This window comes from Clupea harengus, chromosome 12, assembly GCF_900700415.2.
Source record: "Clupea harengus chromosome 12, Ch_v2.0.2, whole genome shotgun sequence".
Taxonomy (NCBI): domain Eukaryota; kingdom Metazoa; phylum Chordata; class Actinopteri; order Clupeiformes; family Clupeidae; genus Clupea; species Clupea harengus.
In genome coordinates, this window is record NC_045163.1 from 937,978 (window position 1) to 962,200 (window position 24,223).

At 42.7% G+C, this 24,223-nt stretch overlaps 2 protein-coding genes across 3 annotated transcripts; one reads left to right on the plus strand and one right to left on the minus strand.

Annotated features, from left to right (window-relative positions):
* Positions 1 to 11,045: 11,045 nt before the first annotated feature.
* taf1c (TATA-box binding protein associated factor, RNA polymerase I subunit C) lies at positions 11,046 to 22,291 on the plus strand. Of its 2 annotated transcripts, none has more exons than XM_042709466.1 (15): positions 11,046 to 11,469; positions 12,212 to 12,320; positions 12,414 to 12,472; positions 12,579 to 12,677; positions 12,893 to 12,948; positions 13,194 to 13,441; positions 14,648 to 14,770; positions 14,900 to 15,017; positions 15,728 to 15,799; positions 16,032 to 16,167; positions 16,316 to 16,444; positions 16,924 to 17,101; positions 17,674 to 17,811; positions 17,960 to 19,299; positions 21,184 to 22,291. In XM_042709466.1, exons 1-14 carry the CDS (start codon positions 11,356 to 11,358, stop codon positions 19,276 to 19,278), a joined length of 2,898 nt encoding a protein of 965 aa, XP_042565400.1. In that variant the 5' UTR covers positions 11,046 to 11,355; the 3' UTR covers positions 19,279 to 19,299; positions 21,184 to 22,291. The 2 variants fall into 2 exon arrangements, with proteins under 2 accessions (XP_042565400.1, XP_042565401.1); XM_042709467.1 differs by having other exon boundaries at positions 21,239 to 22,291.
* On the minus strand, positions 19,650 to 24,174 carry ccng2 (cyclin G2). The gene is made up of 8 exons (XM_031577176.2): positions 24,054 to 24,174; positions 23,066 to 23,204; positions 22,836 to 22,973; positions 22,358 to 22,608; positions 22,003 to 22,081; positions 21,817 to 21,915; positions 21,221 to 21,423; positions 19,650 to 20,552 (listed from the first exon to the last, which is right to left on the minus strand). The coding sequence occupies exons 2-8, from the start codon at positions 23,168 to 23,170 to the stop codon at positions 20,426 to 20,428; spliced, it is 1,002 nt and encodes a 333-aa protein (XP_031433036.1). The 5' UTR covers positions 23,171 to 23,204; positions 24,054 to 24,174; the 3' UTR covers positions 19,650 to 20,425.
* Between the last annotated feature and the right edge of the window lie 49 nt (positions 24,175 to 24,223).

A 24,223-nucleotide genomic window follows, 5' to 3' on the forward strand; every position in this document is an offset into this window, starting at 1 on the left:
CGTATCTTAAAGAAATATTATTTGTTCAGAAAACTGGAACTCTTCTTCACATAATTGCTCCAGTTGTCTTTTGTTCATTCAGTTAAAACTGCGTGACGGCGTACATTACACATATCTGGTACATTACGCATATATTTTTCATATTACAGCTGCCCGGATTTGCATGCTACTCAGTAGGGCTGACATATCCTCATCAGCAGCCACGGGGGAGAAGTGAAAAAGTAGCCTGTCATGTGGAAGCCTGTGCCATTTTGTCAGGCTGACCACTTTCTCCCTCTTGATGATGACATATTTTACAGGAGGAGATGGATTCCTGGATTAGCCTACAGTATATCCCAGACTCTTACTACAGTCTCAGGTGTCTCTCTCTCAGTGCATTGGGGTGTTATGTTATTGAAGAGACAGTTCGATTAATGTTGATGCTAGGTGCCTATGAGCACTGGTAGCCTTATTTGGCACACCTACACAAAGACTGATTTACAGTATCTGGCCACCATCTGAGTGACTTTGTTGCATCCTTTCTTGATTGAAGTGATTATCACTTCCCAGTTCCATAAGCGTATAGCCTACACTCATCAAACGACATGAAGGCTGTGCATTTAGAGTGGTTCCTGACATGACCCCCCTCCCATCTATGTGTGCTTTATAATGCGAATGTAGAAGGTAGTTGTTGAGGTGTTGCTGTGGTATCTGCATTATGAAAGCATGTGTTTGCCCATCCATATCTGAGATAGAGCAAGTCATACTGTGTACATTATGTATCAGAATGATTATGAAAGCCACACAGATGATTTATTTTCAACATCCTTTCTTACACTCTGACACGTTCCCCACTGTTCTTCTTCCAGGACACTGGGTCATTTCCGGTGCAGCCCTGTCATGCATCACTTTGGGGAATAAATAATTTAGTGCTAGAATCCTATTGGATTAAAATCTACCAACAGGAAAGTCATTTTAATGAAAGGTATAGAGTGTTTACACTTGACTGGGATAAGCAGATGGGTCAGTTTGGGACAGCTGTTCCAGAGGGATCACACTGGACACTGGAGATTCCCTACGTCCTCCCAAGAAAAGATCATCCTCTTGCAGATTCAGACTGTTAACTGGTTAGATTTAGTAATCAAACAGCAAAGGGGAGCCTAAGCATTAATAATGTCTTGTATAAAAAATATTTCTTCCTGGTTTTTTTCCCTGCTGCATTTCACCGTCAAATAATCTCAATATAACATGGCTTTTGTTTGGCTTGATGCTGTTTTGTTTTCAATATGCTCTGTCCCTTTGTTGGAAATGTAGTTTTTATCTAAGATTTAAGGTCACTTCCTGGGGGGCTAATGTTTGATGGTCACAACATGGCCAGCTCCATGTTCCAATGGTTCAGGTTTTGAATTTTTCATTGGTTTAGTCAGGTCTAGGGCCATTCAGGCCAAAACTGTTCTGGAGTCTTTTGTCTCCTGGTACTCATGGACAACAAATGAGTGTCCTGCTAGGTAGTATCGGGTTTTTGTTAGGTTTCATAACACACACACACACACACACACAGAGAGAGAAAGGGTGATCCCTGACCATTTGGAGGTCAGAACTCTTCCTCTCTCTGTGTTTGTTGATGGCTCATTTCTAAAACAGATGGTGCTGAGACTCAACATGACACAGACAATGTGCTAGACGCATCTAAGAAACTAAAACAACTCATGCAAAACAAAACCACTCAGCTGTTGACAAACTTCTTGACAAAGACAAAGGAGGAGGCTAAAAGCTAATTAGCCACTGTCATGACATGAATTTTCAGTGTGATCATCGTGGTTTATGTACATTCCACTGGACTTAGAGGGCTGTGGTGAAACAGAGGGCTGGCTTGGCCTTCTCTGCTGGCCAAGCAATTCTCAGAATTAAGAAAAAATAGTGTTAAAATAAAAATGTTCTACTTGATTCTCCCCCCTATTTGTCCTTATCCTTTATCACATCCTGTCCATCATTCTCCCCCTGTACTCTGGTTCTGTCAGTGTGAATACATGAACTAGTAGACCAAGCTCTTCTCAATTTATACTGTAATCCCAGCAAAAAGCGATATGAGGTAAGTGTGCGCCAGTCTGCCTAACTAAGAGAGAATTACTTCCAAACGTATTAGAAGTATTAGAAATACTTCCAAAAGTATCTATTTTACTGGTGTTTTCAGAAAAAAAATGTGTGACCCAAAAATGAAAAAGTCCAATCTAACAAATATATCCCTCTCGTACAATATGCTTCTGAGACTGTACTGTAGTAAGAAATGAAAAGCATGTTGTGGGAGGGAGATCACAGATGGCCAGGAAGTGAGAGGTGGGTGTAAATTGTTCTGCTTTTTTTTCTAGTTGTGATAGCGTTCTAGTGCAGTGCATGAATGACAGGGTAGGTGTGGTTTGGAATTCAGTGATAATGTCTGCCTTGTGTTGCCACACCTTATCAGTGCTTACACAGAGGGCAACAGAGTCTACTCACTCTCTGTCTCACACTGCCAAGACATTTCTTCATTGCCCCTATAATGGTAAATGCATGCAGAAACATGTTTTCTGAAACCTCCAAGCATTTCAGTTGGAAAGTAACTTCAAATCAAGCTATAGACATCAAAGTCTAACTCATGGAAATAAATAATAAAATACATGGGAGTAGACTGAGCTTGAGTGTTTTTTTCTTGCCTTCATGTAAAGGGGGGATTTCAGTTTGTGTAGAATAGTGGAAAATTGCTTTAAAAACATGTGTTAATAGCATTTCTCTTGGATCAGTGCTTCTGGATGGATGACCAAATGGATGCCCCTCAAAAGCACTTCAGATAATGTGTTTGACATGTGCACTCCCTCACAAAAGGCTTGCCATTTAGTTGTCTAGATGGTCTTTTGTGTACATCAGAACTGCCAATTAATTTAAAGTCCCATTGTGTCAGAATGTCTATTTTTGTGGGTTTTTCTTTTGTGATATGGCGGCCCTTAGAGTTTTGGGCTGTAGCTCACTGTCATTAATATAATTATCTTACATCTTCAAATATTTATCTTGTAACACGCTGAAAGATTTTGAACAAACCTAAGTTACACATCGAGGTTTGTACAAGCATTCCGTAGGGACTAAAAAAGGATACTTTGCTAACCTAATCAGAACAATGAACATCTAGTGTTAGGTGATGATAATAACAGAAAAATAATTACTGGCCAGCTTAACAAATGTTGATGCAAATTTGGGAGGCTAACTATCCAACCCAGCTAGCAGCAATTTAATTATTAACAGCGTAACCTAACCTCTCGTGGGGGAAAAATCTTACTGGTTTTAAAAATGGCTGTTGTCTTCCAGTCACGTTGCATGAAACCAATAAGTGTCAACCATTGCCACTGTCACCCAGCAGATTCAGGGCCGCACAGAAAGCGGATCCTGCTGTTGGAACATGCAGGTGTGGGCAGCCCAAAAACGGCCCAATGTATTGGAAAACCGCCTAAAATGGTTTTAATGTTTCCGCACGGTGCCAAAAGTGACGTGAGTTTGACTGACGCCTGGTGTGTTTTGGTGTCTTTTTGGCTAGTCACGCACATCCCAATGTTTGTAACCTGAATGGCACATTCACAAGATAAATGACTACAGGATGAACGAATGCTTGTTTTGCTAACTCGTGTGATGAGGTGTTTGATTCCTTACTCTCTGGCACACAAGTTTTTTTTTTTTTTTAGAGTGTATAAACGTTTAATGTATTTGTTTGAACGATGCTGGCAAGTTTGTTTTGTTTACTAACGTTACCGTCTTGTCTTATGAAGACCTGAGGGTCTAAACTTGGACAGGCAACTTTTGCTGGCGAGTAGCAATAAACACAAACACTAACCAGAAAGTTTTAGAACCCGTCCAGCTTAATCCAGACATGATTATTGGTGATACATTTAACTGTCCTGTCATATATGTCACTGTGCTTTATTCAGAGTCCAGCGATTTAGATGGAATTCTTCTTGGCAGCGACACCTATGATTTACGGCCCATTCATACATGTGCGTCGCATTAATTGAATGTGGGCTTGCCTGACATTTGGAGGTGTGTTGATAACGCATACGTTTATTGCAAGATTGATAGGACAACAATCAATCACGGCACTATGAATTGCTGACTGCCGTGTAACTTGCTAGCAAGCTGCATACTTTGTGGGTAATTACCTTGCTAACGTTAGATAGTTGGCTCAGACACCTTGCAAATCACCCCAGATGTGTTTGTTGGTTACAGTAACAAGGTTTTTAGATTGAAGACAGTGTTTATTTCTTAGTAACTTATTACATGTATGTGCAAACACGACCATCTACCGAGTTTAGCCATGTTCTTTTTATTTTTTTTAAAGTCTAGCTCCCTGGATATTTGCATAAACGCCATTTGATTGGCTAACGCCTGCGCTGGAATATTTGCATAAATGTGATTTGATTGGCTGGGGCCTAAAAAGCAAACAACAGAACTACAATTCAGGCCACATTTACACGGAGCCTGGATTGCCTGAATCCGGAAACATTTTTGGATCCGGTACCTTTTTTTATCACGTTCACACGGAGCCGTGTCAAGAAAAATTTGCATACACACAGAAACGCTGGAGCGGAGCGGAGTGGTTGAATCCGCTGTAAAGACGTCATGGCCCATGCGCATAATGTGATAGAAGACAGAAGTCGAGATCCAACTAGCAATCTTCCGATTGCTGAACTACTTCTCTACCACCTGAAATCAGTGTTACCACAGCACTCAAACAGGACTAGTTAGAATCGCAGCGGGGTAAATAAGGGTTCAGGCTGAGGTTGCGAGGCGTTCACATGGGGCAATTACGTCATCGGGTTAGAAAGTGTGCGGATCCGGAGTTTACACGGAGAACACGGATCCGCTGGCCCACTCTGGAGACCGGATTCGAAAGGTTGCAGATTCGTGTAAACAAGAGGCCGATCCGACAATATTTCTTTCCGGATTCAGGCAATCCAGGCTCCGTGCAAACGGCCCCTCAGTTTGGCAAGACATAATGTCACCCCTTTCAAAGTGAATGAGACGTGCCTCCAACACGTATGCGTGAATGGGCCTTTAGGGGAAGAGTGCAGCAAGGCAAACGTGCCTCTAGCGCAAGTATGAAAGGTTGTGGTGCTGTGTTGTTGACACAGTTTGTGCACACAAAAACCAAAGCGTCAAGCATAATGGCGGGTTAATGTGGCGGACCTCCACATGAAGATGCAAAGAGAGAGGCAGTGGGCAGAGGAGGGTGTAGGGCTCATTTGAAATTGGGCAAGGCTCTCGTCCCTTACTGACTGACAGCAGCTCTATGCAGGAGCTATATGTAGTTCTGGCTAAAAGTGTGACGTTCGCAAATGAATACTTCAAAGGGACTTTTTTATTAGAATGAACGACTGTGTATGCCCGCCAACTCTGACACTATGACCAATTTCTCAGCGTTGGCGATCGTTTCATAACAACTTGTTCACAGCATAATGAGTTGATGAGTGGGTGAATGAGAGACCCAGATAGGTTATGACTGAAAAAGACCCATAGCATTCGACTGACTAAAATACCCCATCTACTAGTGGGTATATGGGTCATTCCACGAAATCTGTGCCTTTTATCTTCCCCAAGAAGAAGAAACAATCCACAATAAAATGACTATAACGACAAATACATATGCTTGTGTAATTTTAACAATAATAATACTGCATTTGATTTTATCTGAAATGCCTTTCATGAGACCCAAGGTCACTTTCCAGCTAACACACCATGTTGTAGCGATGTTGCCAATAAGGGTTCATTCAAGGGCGTAACCACGCATTCTTTGGGGGGGGGGGGGTCGTGTCCCCTCCAATACTGAGAAAATACCAATCTGTCCCCCCCAATATACAGCAGAAAATATGTTAAATATATGTTCTCCTTTTATAAACCCTGTCAATGGATCGGTCTCTTGTTATGTCCTATTTATTTTCAATTTATTTCCGTTTGTTAAGAAAAACATAAGTGTGTGACTCCATTGGCGTTTCTACATTAGGGGCACATGGGGCACTGCCCCACCAGATCCAGATGGCGCTGTGGTGCAGAAAGCTCAATACATCTGTGCTTTGTGGCAAAATATATCTTATTTGACTTAATATGCAAAGTAACGATTTAATTTTGTGTACGATTCATTGGTGAAAAGATGCTGGCTATTCCAACAGTACATGTTCTATATATGTCAGGAGACTAACAGGGAAAGAGAGACAGAGGAGGCAGAGGAGGCAGTGGTTTAGATCAGCGTAAGGAGGAGCTTGGTACCTGCCCACACCAGCCCAATACCCGCTTCATTGAAACTCAGTCCCTGAAAAAAGAGACTCTCAAATTTCAGGACAGTTGGTTTAGGCAGTACAAATGGATTACAGTCCCAAAGGTGTGCTTTGTTTTTACTGTGCCAAATATTTTGGAGATCAGAAATCCTCTTAAGCCAGTAAGGCTGATGGAACTTTTATTAAAACCGGATTCAGTAACTGGCAAAAAGCTCTCCAAAGGTTCTCTCAACATGAAGACAGCGATTGCCATTCAGCAGCGATGACAACATATTTGCACCAAAAACAGCCTGGGGGGGGTTATGTCCTTGGCAAGACAGGGAAATGCTTTAAGGGGGCATGACATGTAGAATTGTAGGCAATGCACTTACAATTATGGGGAAGGGTTTGGACCCCCCCAATGTCTTTACCATGGTTACGCCCTTGGGTTCATTTCACTGGCCACATTTCTATCTCACTTGGACCATCACATGAAGAACAGTCCCTTCCTGGGAATGCTGAAAGAGAGGAGACCTTATCTGACAGTGTCCTGACATAGGGAGAGTGTCCTGACATGGGGACAGTGTCCTGACATGGGGAGAGTGTCCTGACATAGGGAGAGTGTCCTGACATGGAGCAAGATTTGCCCTCAGATGATGAGGAAGACTGGTCAGGGGCAACCACATGGGAGGTCATTAATAGCCTTAATGAGACCTTGACCTCTGCCCCTCAGGAGGAGGCTATACAGGATATGTCCGTGGCAGATGAACTGCCCAATTGGGACAGTGAAAATAACATTAGAGACAAACTACTACAAATATTACAAAAGCATGGCCATGGTGAACTCCACTGTACTAGCTGCACCCTTCTGCGTACCTCAAAGAAGGCCAACATACAGCAAGTTTCCAGAATGGATTACATTTACTTTCCATTCTAACAAAAGCTACAAGACACTCTGGAGAACCACCCTGGGGAAGAAGTAGCTAGACCTAGACCACGGGCGTAACGTTGAGCGCTGATGGCGTATCGCTGTTTAAAAGCTCTCAAACGAGCATGTGGCCAGTTCTTTGTGGAGTGATGTTAGAGCCTGTGACACATGCCCCAGCTGTCCAGCTGTGGAACAGGAAAACCAACAGATCTTGCACTTTTGACAGACATTGTAAGGGACTAGGACCCTCTGCTCAGAGAGGGCCTTCAGTTCAGGGGATGAACCATGAAGGTCACTCTTAAGGGCATGTGTGATAGGCCAGTGCAGCCATTTCTTAAAAGTATGAAGCAATTCTCAGGGTACTTTAGGTGTGAGTGATACCACCAGAAAGGTGTATGGCTTAAGAGAGTCACATATTGAGACATCTAACTTGACTGTCCGAGCTGATCAAACGCAAATATAACCATTGATATGGTGGCATGCCTCCTTCTAATATGGGCAGTGAAGATTTCAGTCAAGCGAAGACAAGAAATCAGAATCACACGATTGCTGTCCCTTCGAAGCAGTATACATTCTGCTTTTGCACAAAAGGCCATGCTGCACATACCAAATGATGCTGAAAACTTTGGTGGGCTAGAGACTGCCTTCACGTACCCCCAGGGGTACACGTACCCCCGGTTGAGAACCACTGGTCTAGGCAATAGGGTCAGAACGTGGGCTACATATCTGAAAAGGCATACAGCTGTCTATTCAATTTTCGAATGGTCATTTAGAAGCACTGCAATACAGACATAAGATGGGCTATATGCAACAAATTTGCCCCACCTGTTGGAATTGATTTGTAAATGACATTCAACACATTTACAAAGCCTTCTGCAGCCCTTAACCTAAAGTAGAAAAAGAGTTTATCACACATAAATGTTTCCCAACCTATTTATAGATCTTCCTTACCTTTTATGAATGATCTGTATATGTATACAAGTCATTTAAAAACTTTTTTACACCCCCTTAATCCAAAGTGTTAACATGTTCACTATGTACAAATACCATTACCATTCCCGTTTTAAATCCATAATGTATTAGTCATTTGGTGGATCCTTCAACATATGAAATAGGCTATACAAAAAATATAACTTTTAGTTATATATTATATATATATGTATATATTATATTTTTTTATATAGATAACTAAGTAGGCTAAATTTGGACATATGGTGACACAAGCATTTCAGATCTATTTATGTAAACAAAAAGTGTCACTGAACAAATCAGAACGGTTATTTTAAGTGAACAAAATCAAAAGAACTGTGTTAAAAAAAAGAACCATTTTGCCCATGCTTTGTTCTGGCTAGCTGTTGGCTAGTGAACTAAATGATTTCATACTCCACGTAGTTTACCCCTACCCCACTTTGGAGAATTCTGTAGTAGCGTATGTCTCTCTGCCTGTATATACATTGAATGCTAAACAGTATCCTTTCAGGGAGTCACAGAGACACCAGATCTTAATACCACATCTGACAGGTTTCTTAGGCATATACTGTTTCCACAGTAACCTGCCATCAAATGTAATCATGGCCTCACCTACTGAGAGATTTTTCCATGGCCAAAGAAGTTTTAGGTCATTCCGATCAAAAAACTGTAATGTGTGTCTTCCAGGAGAACGTCCTAAAACTTCATGTTACATTTGACAGCACATCTTATCCACCCATATTCCACAAATATTTCAAGGCAAGCTGTTGTCATGATACCAAGAACAAACTTTTCTGTTGGTTTGCCTGTCACAATACATACCATTTTTGTGTGGCAAGATTACAAGCACATTCTGCACACATTTCAAAGGCATGGCTGAGGAAGAGGAGTGTGCGGCTGCTGGACTGGCAGCATTACAAAGTGGTAAATGCTTTACTGTCCCAACTTTTTTTTAAATATGTTGCAAGAATCAAAATTGTATTAAGTGTTTATTCTGAAAAAACAATCATATTCATGAGGTAAAACATCAAATAATGTGCTGTTGTATTGTCTTCAAAGAGAATTTACAAATCACTGTTTTAATTTTAATTTAACATACCGTCCCAACTTTTTCTGATTTGGGGTTGTACATGTATAACAAATACTGCCCATCCCTGGTGTTTTCACGTATCACCTCTGTGTTCACTGTGTCAATACTGTACTCAATCTGGCCAATTATCCCATTCCATAGAGATATCTGAATAGGCAGAAACGAACCAATCTGATTTGGGCAAGAGTAAACCAGTCTCACAGCTGTGTTCCGCTTATACCACTGCCTGCCACGCACAAAAAATGTATCCCTTTAGCGTTTAAAAACTCATGACCTTTACCACACACATCTAAAGTAACCATAGATGCAAACGTATAATTTATCACAAGCATACATAATTCAACCTGCGTTATGTAAGCACGGCTGAGAATCTAAAGTCATGTGAAACGCACAACCAAGGCAATAGTTATGCATGATGCACCAAATGCTGAACTTCAAACTACACAGAGTTATTTACGCAGTGAGCACAATGCCATCTGTCAATCAAAAGTGTGTCTATGGCACCATAGCGCCATCTAAAAAACAGAAAGATAGTGCATCCAATGTCTGAAACTCATGAAACTTGCCACACACATCAAATGTGAGTGTATTATTTGATGAGAGAATGTCAAGGGTCAAGGGTCGTGGACCACTGGTGCGAGGGCTTTCAGAGGAATCTCACAAAGAATTCAGATGACAAAGACCCAACCATTTATGTGACGCTGTTGTATCTCCACTCCAATTTATTGAGGGTCAATTCATTATTGAATCACAAATGTAGTGTATGACAAAATTATAAAAGATCCCAACATTTTGTATTTATTAATATAATCACAACACTGATCTAAGCTGACAGTCTATAATGGCACATTATTGATAATTCACGAGTCCACACATCAGAATGATTGATTTAGACTTTTAGAGCACTGATAACAAGCATTACTGGCTTGGTAGCTGGCCGTGGTCCTGAGATGCCTATGGCAGAGATTGCGTGTGAGGATAAGGGGTAATGTGAGCTTAGAGCTACTCGTGAAAAGGAAAAGAGGAGATAGTATACTTAAGTGCATTTGTTTTGAATATCTTTAATTAGAAGCGTTATGGCCTGTTGAGATGGATGTTGCCTCTTTTTGGAGATGCATCACTCCTCCCAGAATACCCTTTCATCTTTTTCATCGGTTTATCTTTGGAAAAAACATCCAGTTTATCTTTGGAAAAAACATCCAGGAAGTGATTTAATGGGGGGATGGCACTGCACTCATATACACAAATAAGTTAGTCACAGAAAAAAAAATTATCTGTGCTGTCAGAATGTTCAATATGATGCCAAGGAGGGAATAAACCAATCTGTCAGGGAGGCAGATCAGTCTGCATTTTAAATAAACTTAAAATAGAGACATCTCTTTAAAAATACAGAGTCCAGCCTAATGCGCTGACTCTGCTTCATTTTTAATTTGATTTAATTTGATCTGATGCCTCTACCCCGTGTCACGTCCTTGAAATATGTAAAATGCTGAAAACAACGTGAGATTTGACCAATAACCTGATTTGTGGAATACGCATGAAGGATGGTCTCACAGAAGTGTATGGTCCGTTTCTTGCATTTTTCCTTGCCCAATAAATTCCATAGACTACCATAGGAACATGACCACTTAGAAGGCCTAAATACCAGTTTGCAAGTTGACAAGAGTCTGGAGTTTTTGAAATCGGCTGTGTGCATGACGCCACGTTTGTTTGAAATGCGTTGGAAAAACGCGCTGAACTGATTGGCCAGACTACCTTGCGACGTAAACAGTTTTCCGCCTGTTTAGTTGACAGATGCGGAACTCTTGTGTATGACTCCGCCCTAGCCTGTGTGTTGTCGCGGTAAATGTACAGGAGCCCACGCGGTTGTCCAGGATGATTCAAGAACCACGCGTATTTTCGCTCATTAAGAGTATTTAAGGCTATACATTAGCCAAATGATAGAACTAAAGAGTATTACACTGTGCAGTTAATTGTAAGCGAGGAATTTTGTTATAGCGTGGCAGACGTACAGTTGCAGTCAGTATAACGTGTGGAAACCAACGAACGACATGCCCAGACTTGTCCCTTGTGGTGGATAGGCCGGATACATTAAATGCGTGTATAAAATCACTGACATGGATAACGAATTTCCCAGTCCGCTTTTTTCTTCTTTTTTCAACGACGGTCCTCCTGATCAGAAACGTGCTGGGAATATTGGAGGCTGGAGATCTTACAACCATGTGCTCGGAGTAAGTGTAACTGGTTGTGGAGGTGACGTTTTCTGTCTATCTATCAAGCATAGTTTATTTTCGGACGGGACTAACATTAGCCAGCGTGGGATCAGCAATGAAAGCCAGTACTAACGTTTGCAGTATCGAGCACGTAGTTGTTGTCAGGATGTAATATCTGGCGGACATTCCTGAAGTGGCTGCAATATCTGTATGATGGCGGATGTGTGCAATAGTTCGTGCGTTGCCAAGTGCGTAGCGTAAACTTAGGTTGCCTCTTTTCGCTGCCCAAACCTTGCAAATGGTATCTACAGATGATGAATAATTGTACGCACAACGCGTCGAACTCGATTCTAGAGATTTTAGATTTGGGTGCTGGTGTGATCTGCAGACGTGGCGTGACCGATGGAAGTTATCACAATATAACGTTCTGCCCCTTGAGTAACGTCACTAGTTGTCGTGTAACCTTCTGCGGGTTAGGGGTTTTTTTTTTTAAAGAAGAAATTATTGCTATGAATAGTTTCTGATAATTAATTAATAAGCGAGTCCTTGGCTATTACAATTTGCATTAGTTTCGGAAAGTGTATACAAATGCAGGACTGCCTGGACGAATGACGGTTATTAAGCTGTTCTGGATATTTAGGAGCTATTACCGTTTCACTCTGACGTCCATCACACTGCATTTTTATTTAAGCAAACTATGGCAACTATGCATATTGTGTAATGCCGTAAAGTAAAATTACCCGTGTTTTTTTTTTCACAGCATGAGCACCATAGTCAGTCAGTACAATGGCAGGCTCAAAACCAGGTCATGGGAGAACGATGGTTGTCCACGCAACCGATTGTGGTGCCTCTGCTGCCACCTAGCAGGGGTAAGCGCAATCTTGTTTGTATTTAGTTCAATAAAGTGTATGGTTTTTCCATGTGAATTCTGAAACCGATTTTGATTTACTTTCCCACAACAGCTGATATCTATTCATTCGATCCTCACACCAAAACCAATCCAATGGACTTCCCTAAACATGTAAATACAAAACCTCTAATTATTATTTTAGGAGAGGGAACAAAGTATTCTACCTGATCATGTGACTTGGTGCAATCTGTACATTTCATGTGTGATTATTTTATAGATGCAGAATTTTTACCTGGGTCATTCCACACATGCCTTTCAAACAATGAGCCACCTTCTATCTGAATCCTTTGACCCGGGGGAGAAACATAGTAGACAGGTGAGACTCGGTGATCTGTTATGTCAGCTTGCTGCACTAGTACGCTATTGCTTGCATGATCATCCGTATGCCATGAAGGGGGTGGTAATACATACTGTGTGTGTGTGTGTGTGTGTGTTTCTGTTGTAATGAAGGGGGTGATAATACACACTGTGTGTGTTTCTGTTGAAATGAAGGGGGTGATAATACATACTGTGTGTGTTTCTGTTGTGCAGATGTCTGACTTCCGGCAATGGAGGAGGCCATTTCTGAGAGAGCTCAAGTATACTGCGTAAGACCTCTAGGAGTGTGTGTATTGCTTGTAAATGCGGAGCCTTTTGAATTAGATATGGGGGTAAATTGAATTCTAAGATCACTGCAGTATGGTAAATACTTTAAGGTAGGCTTTATTGGTAAGGACTGTGCGGAGCTGCTATGCTGTGTGTGTTCCTGGGCAGAAACTGTCTCTTGCATGCTCATGTCAAACTCACTGTAAACAAAAGGTTTTGTCATAACTGATTTATTGTTTTCTTGTAGATGCCCTGTGACCTCTACACAAAAGAGAACTCAGTGTTATGACAATGTTTTTGAAGATGCCCTCCATGACATCCCTCCAGCTCTCCTGGCTGAGCTGCTTCATGAGGAGCTGGGGCTTCAGAGGCAGCACGAGCAGTTTCCAGAGGTGTCCACAGGGGGCGCTCTGGGCTGCGTTCCCTTTTCAGAATCAAATGACCCCCAAGAGGGCTGTCTCATCTTTCCCAGTAATCCAGGCTTCCAAACACTCAGTATCCTTTCTGCCTTAAAGGGTTTATTTTGTACACAATCATCATTTCAGAGATGTGTTACAAAATAATGAGCAAACACCATATGTGGCGAAGCAGGTGGGCCTAAAATATGTATTGCTTTGTGAGACTACACGGCTCCCAACAGAGAGGTCTCAACGTGAGCCATGTGAGGACACCACTGTGGGGACGTGAGCTTCAGAAGAATGGGAGCTAATCCAGCATCACTGGAATTTCAAATGAATAAGACAACCCAAGCACATCTTGAAGGCAGGTACACAGGGGGATTTGAAACTCTTTGGCTACATGAGAAATGAAGTTAGGCGTGAGTCCAACCAAACATGCGCCTTTTTAAGCATTCATTTTAGTGCTGTCAAACGATTCAAATATTGAATCGCGATTAATCGCATTTGTCATAGTTAACTCAAAATTAATCGCGATTAATCGCAAATTTTTATCTATTCTAAATGTCCCTTCGTTTATTTATTTTTTCCATCATTTTATTTTAATTTTAATGCCCTTATCAACATGGAAAAGTGGATTGGCTTGCTTTATGCAAATGTTTTATTTTATTGAAAACCAACATTGCCAAACAGGGCGGTACAAAATAAAATTATAAAGTGCACATTTCAGGTAAACAAGGACTCGGCCTATAGTGCAGTTAAATGATGGCTTAATATTTTCTTTTTTTTCAAGTTTGCTGGGAACATAGCAGTCAGGCCTCTTATTTCAGAAACAATGAACCGTAACAGTTAGGTTACCAATAAAAGGTAAGCCTACTACTTATTTGCTTTCAGCCAGCTGCCTGTTGACATTTTCGGACAACAGTGAAGCTTGCTTCTTTTGCACAACACAACTTTTAAAAGTAAACTTTCCATTCAGAAGCTTTTTATCATCCATTTCGCCGTATCGCGCTCACCATTCACTCAAACCGTAACGTTAGCATACTACACAGTTTGCGAGGCCAAAAAGAACGTTAATCTAAAAAAAAAAAAGAAATTAACGGCGTTAAAATGGGTTTGCGTTAACGCCGTTAATAACGCGTTAAACTGACAGCACTAATTCATTTACAATGCATTTTCAATGTGGTCTCCTGATTTAACTCTCGTCGTTGTTGCCCTAGCTGTCAGAGGTTTATGTCAAAGCAAGATTGATTTGTGGCACTCAAAATGAATCCATGTGAAATTCCTTAACTGGGTTTCTGGAAAGACTTCCACAAGGTGGAGCTGAAGTCAAGCAGGACTGCCTCTCTAAAGCTAAAAGGTCAGCCTATCACCTTTGACCTGAATGGACCCATCAGGCAAGTTAGCATTGGGACGCCGCAGGACGCTGGTGAGTGAGGCCTGGCGCCAGTTTGGTTTATTAAATGTTCTTTTAAAAAATGTCACAGTAAGATAGTCCATGTATTTATTGCTGTTGATTTTAATGTGTTTGTGGTGTGGCTGCAAATGTATCTCCCAGTTTATGTAGGGGTGCGTTCAGACCACTTCTGTGGTGCCTGGCTAGTGGGTGATTCTGTGAAACCTCGAGCCCTGGGGGTCATTCAGATGAATCAGCCAGCTACATGCCTGGTTGTTAGGTGCGTTGGTGTCTGTATATTTGTTCATGTTAAGTATGGTAAAGTAAACAGTTTGAACATAATGAAACGGGCTTAAAATATGTTTGTACTTGTATTGTGTATGTCTTGTAATGATGCTGCTAGGGAACAAAACAGCACCCACCTGTTGAGATTGAAGACATACAACCAAAGTATTTACTGAAGATCATGTTAAAATGGCTATGTATGTAGATACTGGGGGCACATCATGTCATACAATATCACAAAGGGAACGCCAATCTCAGCAGATGTGCACCTTGTATGTATTATTGGAGGGGAGAGGGGGTGTGGTGTTTGTGGTGCAGCTGGAACATGTTAAGTGTGGTTCTGATGGGCCCTGTCCTGTCCTTGGGGGTGGGGGGGGGCGGGCGGGCGGGCGATCTGCCACTATGGTATGTATGACTGACTGAAAAAAGCCCTTCAGGCCTTCCAGCAGGTTAGTGTACAACTGTGCCAGACTGGAGCATAACATGTAGGTCATGAAGGCTACAGTTACTGTTGCAACATGATGGGCAGCCCTGCATTCTGAAAGTGCTCTACTTTCTTAGCTTTATCGTATTGGAATGTTGCCAACCAGGTTTCATGTGGTCTGAGCTTGTATGATGGATCTTTGATCTGTTGTTTCTGCATTGGGTGTATGATTGTTGTATGAGTGAAATATTAAAACAAATATATCACCTTTTTTTTTACAGCCCCCATGTGTCAAAAGAGCTGCTCGTGGCCAATGAGAGTGGAGCTGTGTATCTTTGGACTGTGGGAAAAGGGTGAGCTGCTTTGAGCACTGTGTGTACTGTGCAGGCTGCTTCTATCACTGTGTGTACTGTGCAGACTGCTTCTATCACTGTGTGTACTGTGCAGACTGCTTCTCTCACTGTGTGTACTGGGCAGGCTGCTTCTTGTCATGGAAAGTTCTGTGCTGTTCAGTACTTGATATGCCTGTGCCAGGTTCCTGTTGTTTTGGTGAAAATTCCAATACTGTGTTTATCTTCACGTCAGACTAACCAAAGTCAGAGAGGAGGACTCTAACCTCTACTTCAATGCCAAATCAACATGGCGCTGGTGTGAGTTCTCTGCCCACCCAAGAGTCATGATCTACACTGACCGAACGGGAGCGGAGCTTACAGACTTCAGGGTGAGCCTCAGCATGCCAAAGCATGACACACATCACCTTAGAAAAGGAAACACATTGATTAAAGATCCAAGACACACTGTCCTCAATCATGATCTGAGAATCTGATGGTCCCTAAAATACTAATCAATCCTATTCCTTTTCTTCTCAGACTGGTGAAGATCATAGTTACACCTTATTCCGCATTGGTAAGGTGTCGGAGTCCAAGCGTGGTGAACGAGTGATCCTGTCTCAATACCTCAGTGAGGTTCATGCCCACCACCATCTGATCACCACACAGGTGAACACCACACTTTCACAGGCTCTCCTGATGAACACATCTCTCGGAGGGCTGTGCTGGCATGGATATTGTTCTTGGCGCTGTGAAAAACCAACGCATCCCTTTGGTTTAACCACTTTGTGTGTGTGTGTGTGTGTGTGTGTGTGTGTGTGTGTGTGTGTGTGTGTGTGTGTGTGTGTGATTTAAAAATATATATGGGATGGAAGTGATGATATTGTTAACACAATAATCATTTTATAGTTTAGTTCTCATCACACATCATATGCACTCCCGTAACCTTTCACCAGTTTTGTCAAGTGTTGTAGAGTAAAGAATGTTGATTTTGTGTCTAATAATCCTGATCCGATCATCATTTACTAACATTTGGACCTCCTCGAGAGAGGTCCTGGTAATTGTTGTTGTTTTAAACATTTTTTTTAAATGTTTTAGATGCATTGCAAAAGCCTGACTGATTTAGTCCCATGTATTCCTCTTGACAGTATTCAGCCTACATCATGGACGAGCGTATGCCATCCGTGCCCATGCTGAAATGGGAGCACTATATGGAGAGCCCTCCCATGTTCGCTCATGTCTTGGCTGGGACTTCACCTGAGAGAAGCAACCGAGTGCTGCTGGGCTCTCAGAAGGCCCAGGAGCTAATGATGCTGCAGTACTCAGGTCGGTAACTATGACTCCACTTATTCACAGCTTAATAACCTGGCTGATCATTCACTTGAGGTAGAGGAGATGAGTTAATAGAATAACATCCTTGGGAACACTGACTGCTTTCACATTTGAATCTCAACCTTCTAAACATAATGAACCTGGGCAAAAAAGGCAAAGCGTAGCATGGGCCAAGGAAGAACCAATTAAATTTGAGCTTTTGTTTTGCTTTTGTGGTCTTTGATCCATATATGTAATGTTACATGTATGTACCACTGATGGATGAAGTATTTGCATGTAAATAGAACTGATGTCCTCTTTATAATAACAGTACTGGCATAGTGAGGGAATGTAGTTCTGATACCTTGCACTGGTTTTTCTTTTAATGGCCAAATTTAAAGAAAAGTCAAAATTAATGGAAAGAGGAACCAGGAAACGGATAACATTTTAGACTCCAATGTTATTAATACTATGTGTCTGTCACTTTAGTCTAACCTGTTATCTGTAGTTACTGTGAACAGTCATACACTTCCTGATTTTCAGCAGATGTGAGTGCATGGACATCCCTAATTTGTATGTGGTTTTAGGTGGCCGTGATCATGCCTGTGTAGCCCAAGGTCCCCATCAGAAACTACTCTGCCCTAGTGACACAATGGCTCACCTGCCTGTCAGACTACCTCACAGAAATCAGGCAGTTAAGGAGAGGCTGTCCCTGCCAGCTGCTGGTAAGGACTGGAGCGTTGAAAGGATGCCCTTTACTTCCCAGATACACAATTAAAGATATGAATACGAATAAACTGTACTGATTTTTAAATGCATGTATTAAAGTATAATTTTACTGCAATTCCCAACTCCCTGATTTCTCTTCCACAGGCCTGGCAGCCATCCAGAGCAGCCAGCATCTCTGTGTGCTGCAGCTCTCCACAGCTGGTGACCTGTTCTACCAATCCCTGAGGCTGTGCTCTGAAGGACTTGCAGAGGATTCCTCTCAGTCTTCCACGTCCTCCGAGAGGGAGGAGGAGGAGGAGGAGGATGTAGATGGATCCCAGCCCCCAGCATGTAGTGATTCCCAACCCAGCATGGGGAGACGATCTCCAGGTGGTTTGGAGGTGGTAGTCAGTGACAACCCAGAGCATCCTCCCACTTCAGATACGGAGAGTGGAAGTGGTCAGGAACTTCCCCAGTCTTTAGGCCTGTCCATCCAGTCCGCTGGCATTGCCACTAGTCTCCCAGGCACTCGGTTGCAGCCTAACAAGAAAGTACTCCGCAAGTGGAATGCGTGGCTTTCCAGTCTGGAAAGTAAGATGGCCCCAAATGCACCCTTCTCCCATTGTATGAAACTCACAAGAGACCTGGATGTGTCTGTTGAGCTCCAGAGAGACCCATTTATGGAGCACAATATCCAGGGTGTGCAGCAGGACCTGAGGGGGAGCATGAGCAGAGGGGAGGTTCTTGTCCACTCGGCCACCCACCTGCCTCCTCTCACCGCCCCCCCTGTACCTGGAGTGATTGAGGCCTCGGAGTGGACCGATGACACGAGCCAGCGTCTCACTGAGGCATGGCAGGGCAGGTGGAGGCAGTGGTGGGAGGACAAGCTGGGCCTGAATCGGGAGCAGAAGCGGGAGGCCCTGCGCAGGAAGCGTCGGCAAGAGAAGAAGGCCAAGGCGCACCGCCGAGTGGCGCTCTCCGGAAGCTTCACCTCCAGCGTCAGCAACCAGACGGACTCGGAATATTCTGGATGGTCCAGCCAAGATCTGGGATCGGACTGGGATGAAGGAGTGCCAAGCCGCCCTGGTTCCAACTGTGGAGCACTCTCACCGGAGATCCCAATCACCCCAAATCGGAGTTCAGTGAAACCTCTTTTCCAGAGCACTCAGTCATCAGAGCAGGACGCCAACGTCCCTCGCATTTCCACAGCATCAAAGCAGGACTCTGTCCCTGTGGACTCAATCAAATCACCGCCACACTTCCTGACCACCGACTCCAGCAGGGCCTCGCCCCATAAGAAACTCAGACGGACAGAGCAGGATCTTCTGGAGTCTCTGTTTAGCTCTCAGGAGCCCAATCAGGCTCTGTCAGAGGAGAGCTCCTTCCCTGTGATGACCCAATCCTCCCAGCGACCCCCTCTGATCCGGGCGTCCCTCTCGCAAGCCTCCAAGCCCAAGAAGAAGGCGGCTCGCATGGGCTTCTAATGACTACATGGCATGTAATGGGTAAGTGAAGTCCCTGTGTCAGCCTTTTGTGCTAAAATAGTTGTGGAGGAAGCATTTATTGATGTGTGCGTCATCACTGACCTGGCAGTTTTGGTTATCTTTTTGATCATTTGGCGGCTAGTGTAGTGGTGGTTTTTCATTTAAATTGTATTTATTTTCTTCTGGATGTGTTGTGAATAGTGTTTCCTTCACTGTGGTGCACTGCACAAAAGTGTCAAGTATTTAGCTCATCAGTTGAGGTCGGGTCTGTGAATGTTGAAAGTGTTCAGTTGATTTCTGCTAGAAGTAATAGTGCCATTTGAATGCCCCCTCTCCACCCGCCCCCACTATTAATCAAAATCAGACAAAAGTTGAGTTTCAAAATAGTTTTTTTTTTGTTGAATTTTCATCAAAACGGACAAAAAGAATAATAAATAAGTTAATATCTACAACATACTATACATTTTAACATTATACAAATTTACAGCTTTTTTTACATTTTACAGTTTTAAAGTTTTTTTTTTGTGTGTGTGTGACGGCATGTCACCATACATTATTTTTCACATACAGTTCAAACCTAAACTAAGTTGGCAAATAATCGTTAACAAAAATCACACAGACTCTCACACACAGTTGTACATAAAACAAACTGTCTCAACACCATGCTCACATTTAGAAATCTCTTCACTGATATAACCTTGGGGAGACTTACAATTCCAGGCACCTAAACTCCCCTTGTTACTTCGAGATAACAATCGTTTTGGATAACTGTGCAAAGTACACACTGAGCTGGGAAACCACCCAAAACTCAGAACAGTCCTTGTTCCAGAACAGTCTGTTGTACCTTGGGGTGTGTAACAGTTGAAGCCGCCTGGAATGTGACTGATTTGAACATGCACCAAATAATCTGAACAAAATGATGTAGCTACATAAAGGTATTTTTAACATCCTCGACGGAGTTAAGTTTAGCTGCCAGACTTGTGGAATTCAGAGCACCTCCACACGTTCAGTTTTTAAAAAAAAGAACACACAAATGGAAAATAATAACTGTTGGTGGATTTGTCACAGGTCGATGCCCTTGAGAAAGAGATGTGAAATCGCAAGTGATAATTTTTTCGGTGGAAGGCAGGCACTGTGCGTCATGAGATTAGAAGGTCGGGTGTTTTTGGCTTTGGCAGCGGTAGTGCATGGGGAAGTAGGGGCCCTCGGCGTCGCTCCCCAGCGAGCTGCTCAGACTCTCTTCTCCCGAACTTGCGTCTTCATACCAGTCATCACTGCAAAAAAAAAAAAAAAAAAAAAACATTAACTCCACAGCAACGCTTCTCCCGTCCTACTAAGTTGTAGGTTTTTTCCACCTTTGAGTCACCCGTGACGACTTTTCACAGGTGTGTATAGTGGGAGGGAGTGCTGGCACTGTCATATGGGCCCCACCTCAGTCGTCTGTAATGTTGGTATGAGTGTCTACTTGGCTCCCGTCATCATGACTATTACATAAGTCTGGACTCGGCTGTAAACTCCAGCTGAGAGACGTGACTAGTCTCTCGTAAGCACTGCTGTGGCGTTGAGAAACATGATCGCAAAAGATGGGGCTTGGCTAACTCTGACGTAAGATGGCCAGCAGCTATGGAATTTTTTGGGTTGATCAAGCAGTGTTTAGCAACAGGCTCAGCTGTAAGCAAACCTGACAAGGAGTGCCGGTGTCTGTTGAATGGAATGACTAAAAGTCACTTGCGGGGGGGGAATTCCTTTTGTCTGCCTTTAAACTTTTGCTTTCAGAATCAGGGACTTACCATTACTTCCTTCTCCCTTGCTCCCTTCCCTGTTGTGATGCTTGTTTCTCCTGGTATAACTATATTTTTTTAATTGATGTTTGTGTGTGTGTGTGTGTGTGTGTGTGTTTTACAGATGTGCATGGAAGTTTACGTGTCTGTGTTGTGTTTACCTCTCACTCTCATCCCAGCCCCCCTCCGGGATAGTTGGCAGATCAGGGACGCTGTAGTAGCTGCTGTGCAGGTTCTGTGCTGTGCGTCTGGAGACGATCCACACCAGCTTCGTGTGATCAGGCTTGCTGCACTCGGGTGAGGAGTATTCTGATATGCACTGGGCCACAAGTCCCCTCCAATGCTGCAGCTCGGACTCTGAGATCTGGGGTGGGTGGACGGTCACAATCATCACAACACTGGACACCTACTTACATAAGAGCAACTCTTCCAGCAGTCGGCAGCCCTCCAGCCCAGCTGAGATATGTAAGGGGATAGCTGGCTGACTGCGCAGTAACTATGTGAAGCCTTAACGTTTGAGAGAGACTTGGTTTTCATCACAGAGTCAAAGGAACTTTATCTGTGTCTGTTGCTGCTTTGCAGATATATTTCAGGCTTAATTCTGTATGGGTCTTGTCAGTTATAGGAATGTTGTGTGCCATTTATTAAATGTGTCACTTATGTGAAGTCACAGCTAAAATCCTCAGGTTCAAGACTTGAGGCACCCAATGCTTGACCCAAATCCCTTAACCATCCAAGGAAATGTTTGTTTGCTGACCTTTAAGTGCCTCTGGACACGCTGAGCGATCTCCAACATGTCAACAGACTGCAAGGCCTCGACCTCCAGGGTGAGGAGCGAGAGGGCCAGCACTGACGGCTGAAAGCACATAGAGATGAGGATTAATGAAGCTACTCCATCGCAAGTGTGTCACAGGTTGGCAAGTGGTGTGATGAGGGAGCTTACTTTAGCTTTGGAAAAAACAATGCGGCAGAGGCAGGCTCTCAGCTGCGCCTCCAGCTTGTCTTGGTTCAGGACTTCCTTCCTGTTTAAACAGATGGGGGAAAACGGCGCAACTTTTTGTGAGAAACTAATACAGCCAAAAGGAATGCAAATGCCCAGGTTTTTGAATTATGACTGTATGATGTAACAACACCTTATCTTGTGAGTTATATAGACATGACATGATAAAAATGCTTGCCCTGAGTGAATACAGCCGACTGACCTATATAAACACTTGATGGTTCAAAGTTAACGTCTTGTGTACTATAATGTCTAGTGAACTTTGACCTATTGGTGACTTTATTTGGCGTTCTCTTACCTGTCTGAGGTATGTGAAAGTGCAATGGCGTGGTACAAGTGCAAAAAGGTTAAGGCTGTGACGGCTTTGAACTGGAAGTTGAGCTTCTCTGAGATGATCTTCTCCATGCGGCTGAGGTCTGAGACTGTGAACTTGCTCTGACTGATGCGGATAAGTTCATGGGTGGAAGAAATATTGCACTCCTGCTCAACCACTTTGGCAGCGATATGAAGACAGCCAATGCTAATACAGGCCAAGTGTTTAGGCTGGACCTGAAAACCAGGATTGCAATATTTTGTCATTAATACGAGGAATATGACTGCTGTCAATACTTGTACATGCAGCCCCAGTTTCTTAGCTTTTGTGTAGTAACAATAATGTAGGGATACCATAAAAGCATGACGGAAATAGTTTTGTATCTAAATAACATAAAAGCTATTTTAACTATATTCATTCTCTTTCATCGATCTAGTAATTAGTGAAATAAATATTGTTTTACCTTCATCATCGCTAAGAATCTGTCAAGCAGATTAACTGCAAGCACGAAGGTATGTGTGCTGTAACCAAAGAAATTGGTCAAGCTCCAGAGGTCCTCCACTTTGGCATTACGGCATTTCGCTGATATTCCTCTTCCATTCTGTGAGGGAAAACATTCCTTATTGTTTAATGTGTCGTTTATTTAAAGATACATTCATAATCTCTTTAAGTGCAAGGCTGTTGAAAGAATACCTCTTGAGTCGACTCGATCAGAACCAGACCAGCTTCTTTCGGAAGGTAGTTTATCTCCTGGTCGAAATTCGATTTAAGCTCCTTCATGAGTTTGAAGGCCTCCATGTCTGATCTAGTTTTCAGATCTACAATCCCAGATCTAGAAAACGGCAAAACAAGACGGTTAGTAAATGTTTATTCGCCCTAGAAACGATCGCTCAACTAACGGGGTCAAGGTTTGCCCAACCCCCTGCTCAGCTGGGATATGGTGTCAAATGTCGTCGGTTGACGCCTTCTTTACACTGTTACAGCAATAACAAATCTGATCGGAAATGTAGCCTTCTAATCAAAATAAGAAAACTAAAATGCTTAGTGTAAATAATGAAAATCTCAGAGTTACCCAGGAGTGTGTAAAATACTGTATTTTGTACATAACAGAAAAATGGCTCAAACCGTCGACAAACGGGGGAGGGGTTCTTAGCTATTCACAGGGGAAAAAAACCTAGGCTACTCGAATTCTTAGCTAGATGGTAAACGTCAAACAGTTAATATACAAATGAAGTCTACAATTCGACATTGTTCGCCGTAGAGATACTTACCTGTACTCAATAATTAAACTAACGTAATGTATAGTACAGTTCAACCTAAGCTTGCTAGCGTAAATGTTATGCTTTGTAACAAAATGCACAAGCCAATTTTGGCTGCTTTTCCGACAAGTGATAATGTTCGTGTTAAATCGACGTTATAAAGTCATTTTTTGCCCATTTGTGGGGATACAGCCAGATAGCGCAAAGGAAAATCGTCGAATGGTTAGTCAAAGGTTGGATGATTTAGACATCTCCCTGAACGTTAGCGAGCCTTTAAAGAGCCATCTATTGAGTATGAGAAACCCATAGCGAGCTAACGATGTTCAACATTTTATCTTACTCAAAAACACCCAGAAATACGATTAAGAGACAACACAGACATAATCATCGGTTCTGAGAGAGAAGCTCGAAAGAAAAATTACCCGATATGTCAATATGACATTTTCCTGTCCGATCTTCTGTTGTCTGTTTCCTTCTCTTTCTTTTTGTTGATGTTGTATCATTTCCACGCCCATAAGACTACGTCACTCCACTACGAAGCAGTCAGAGGAGATGTTATGATCTGACTAAAAATGGTAATTTCCTGGACTTA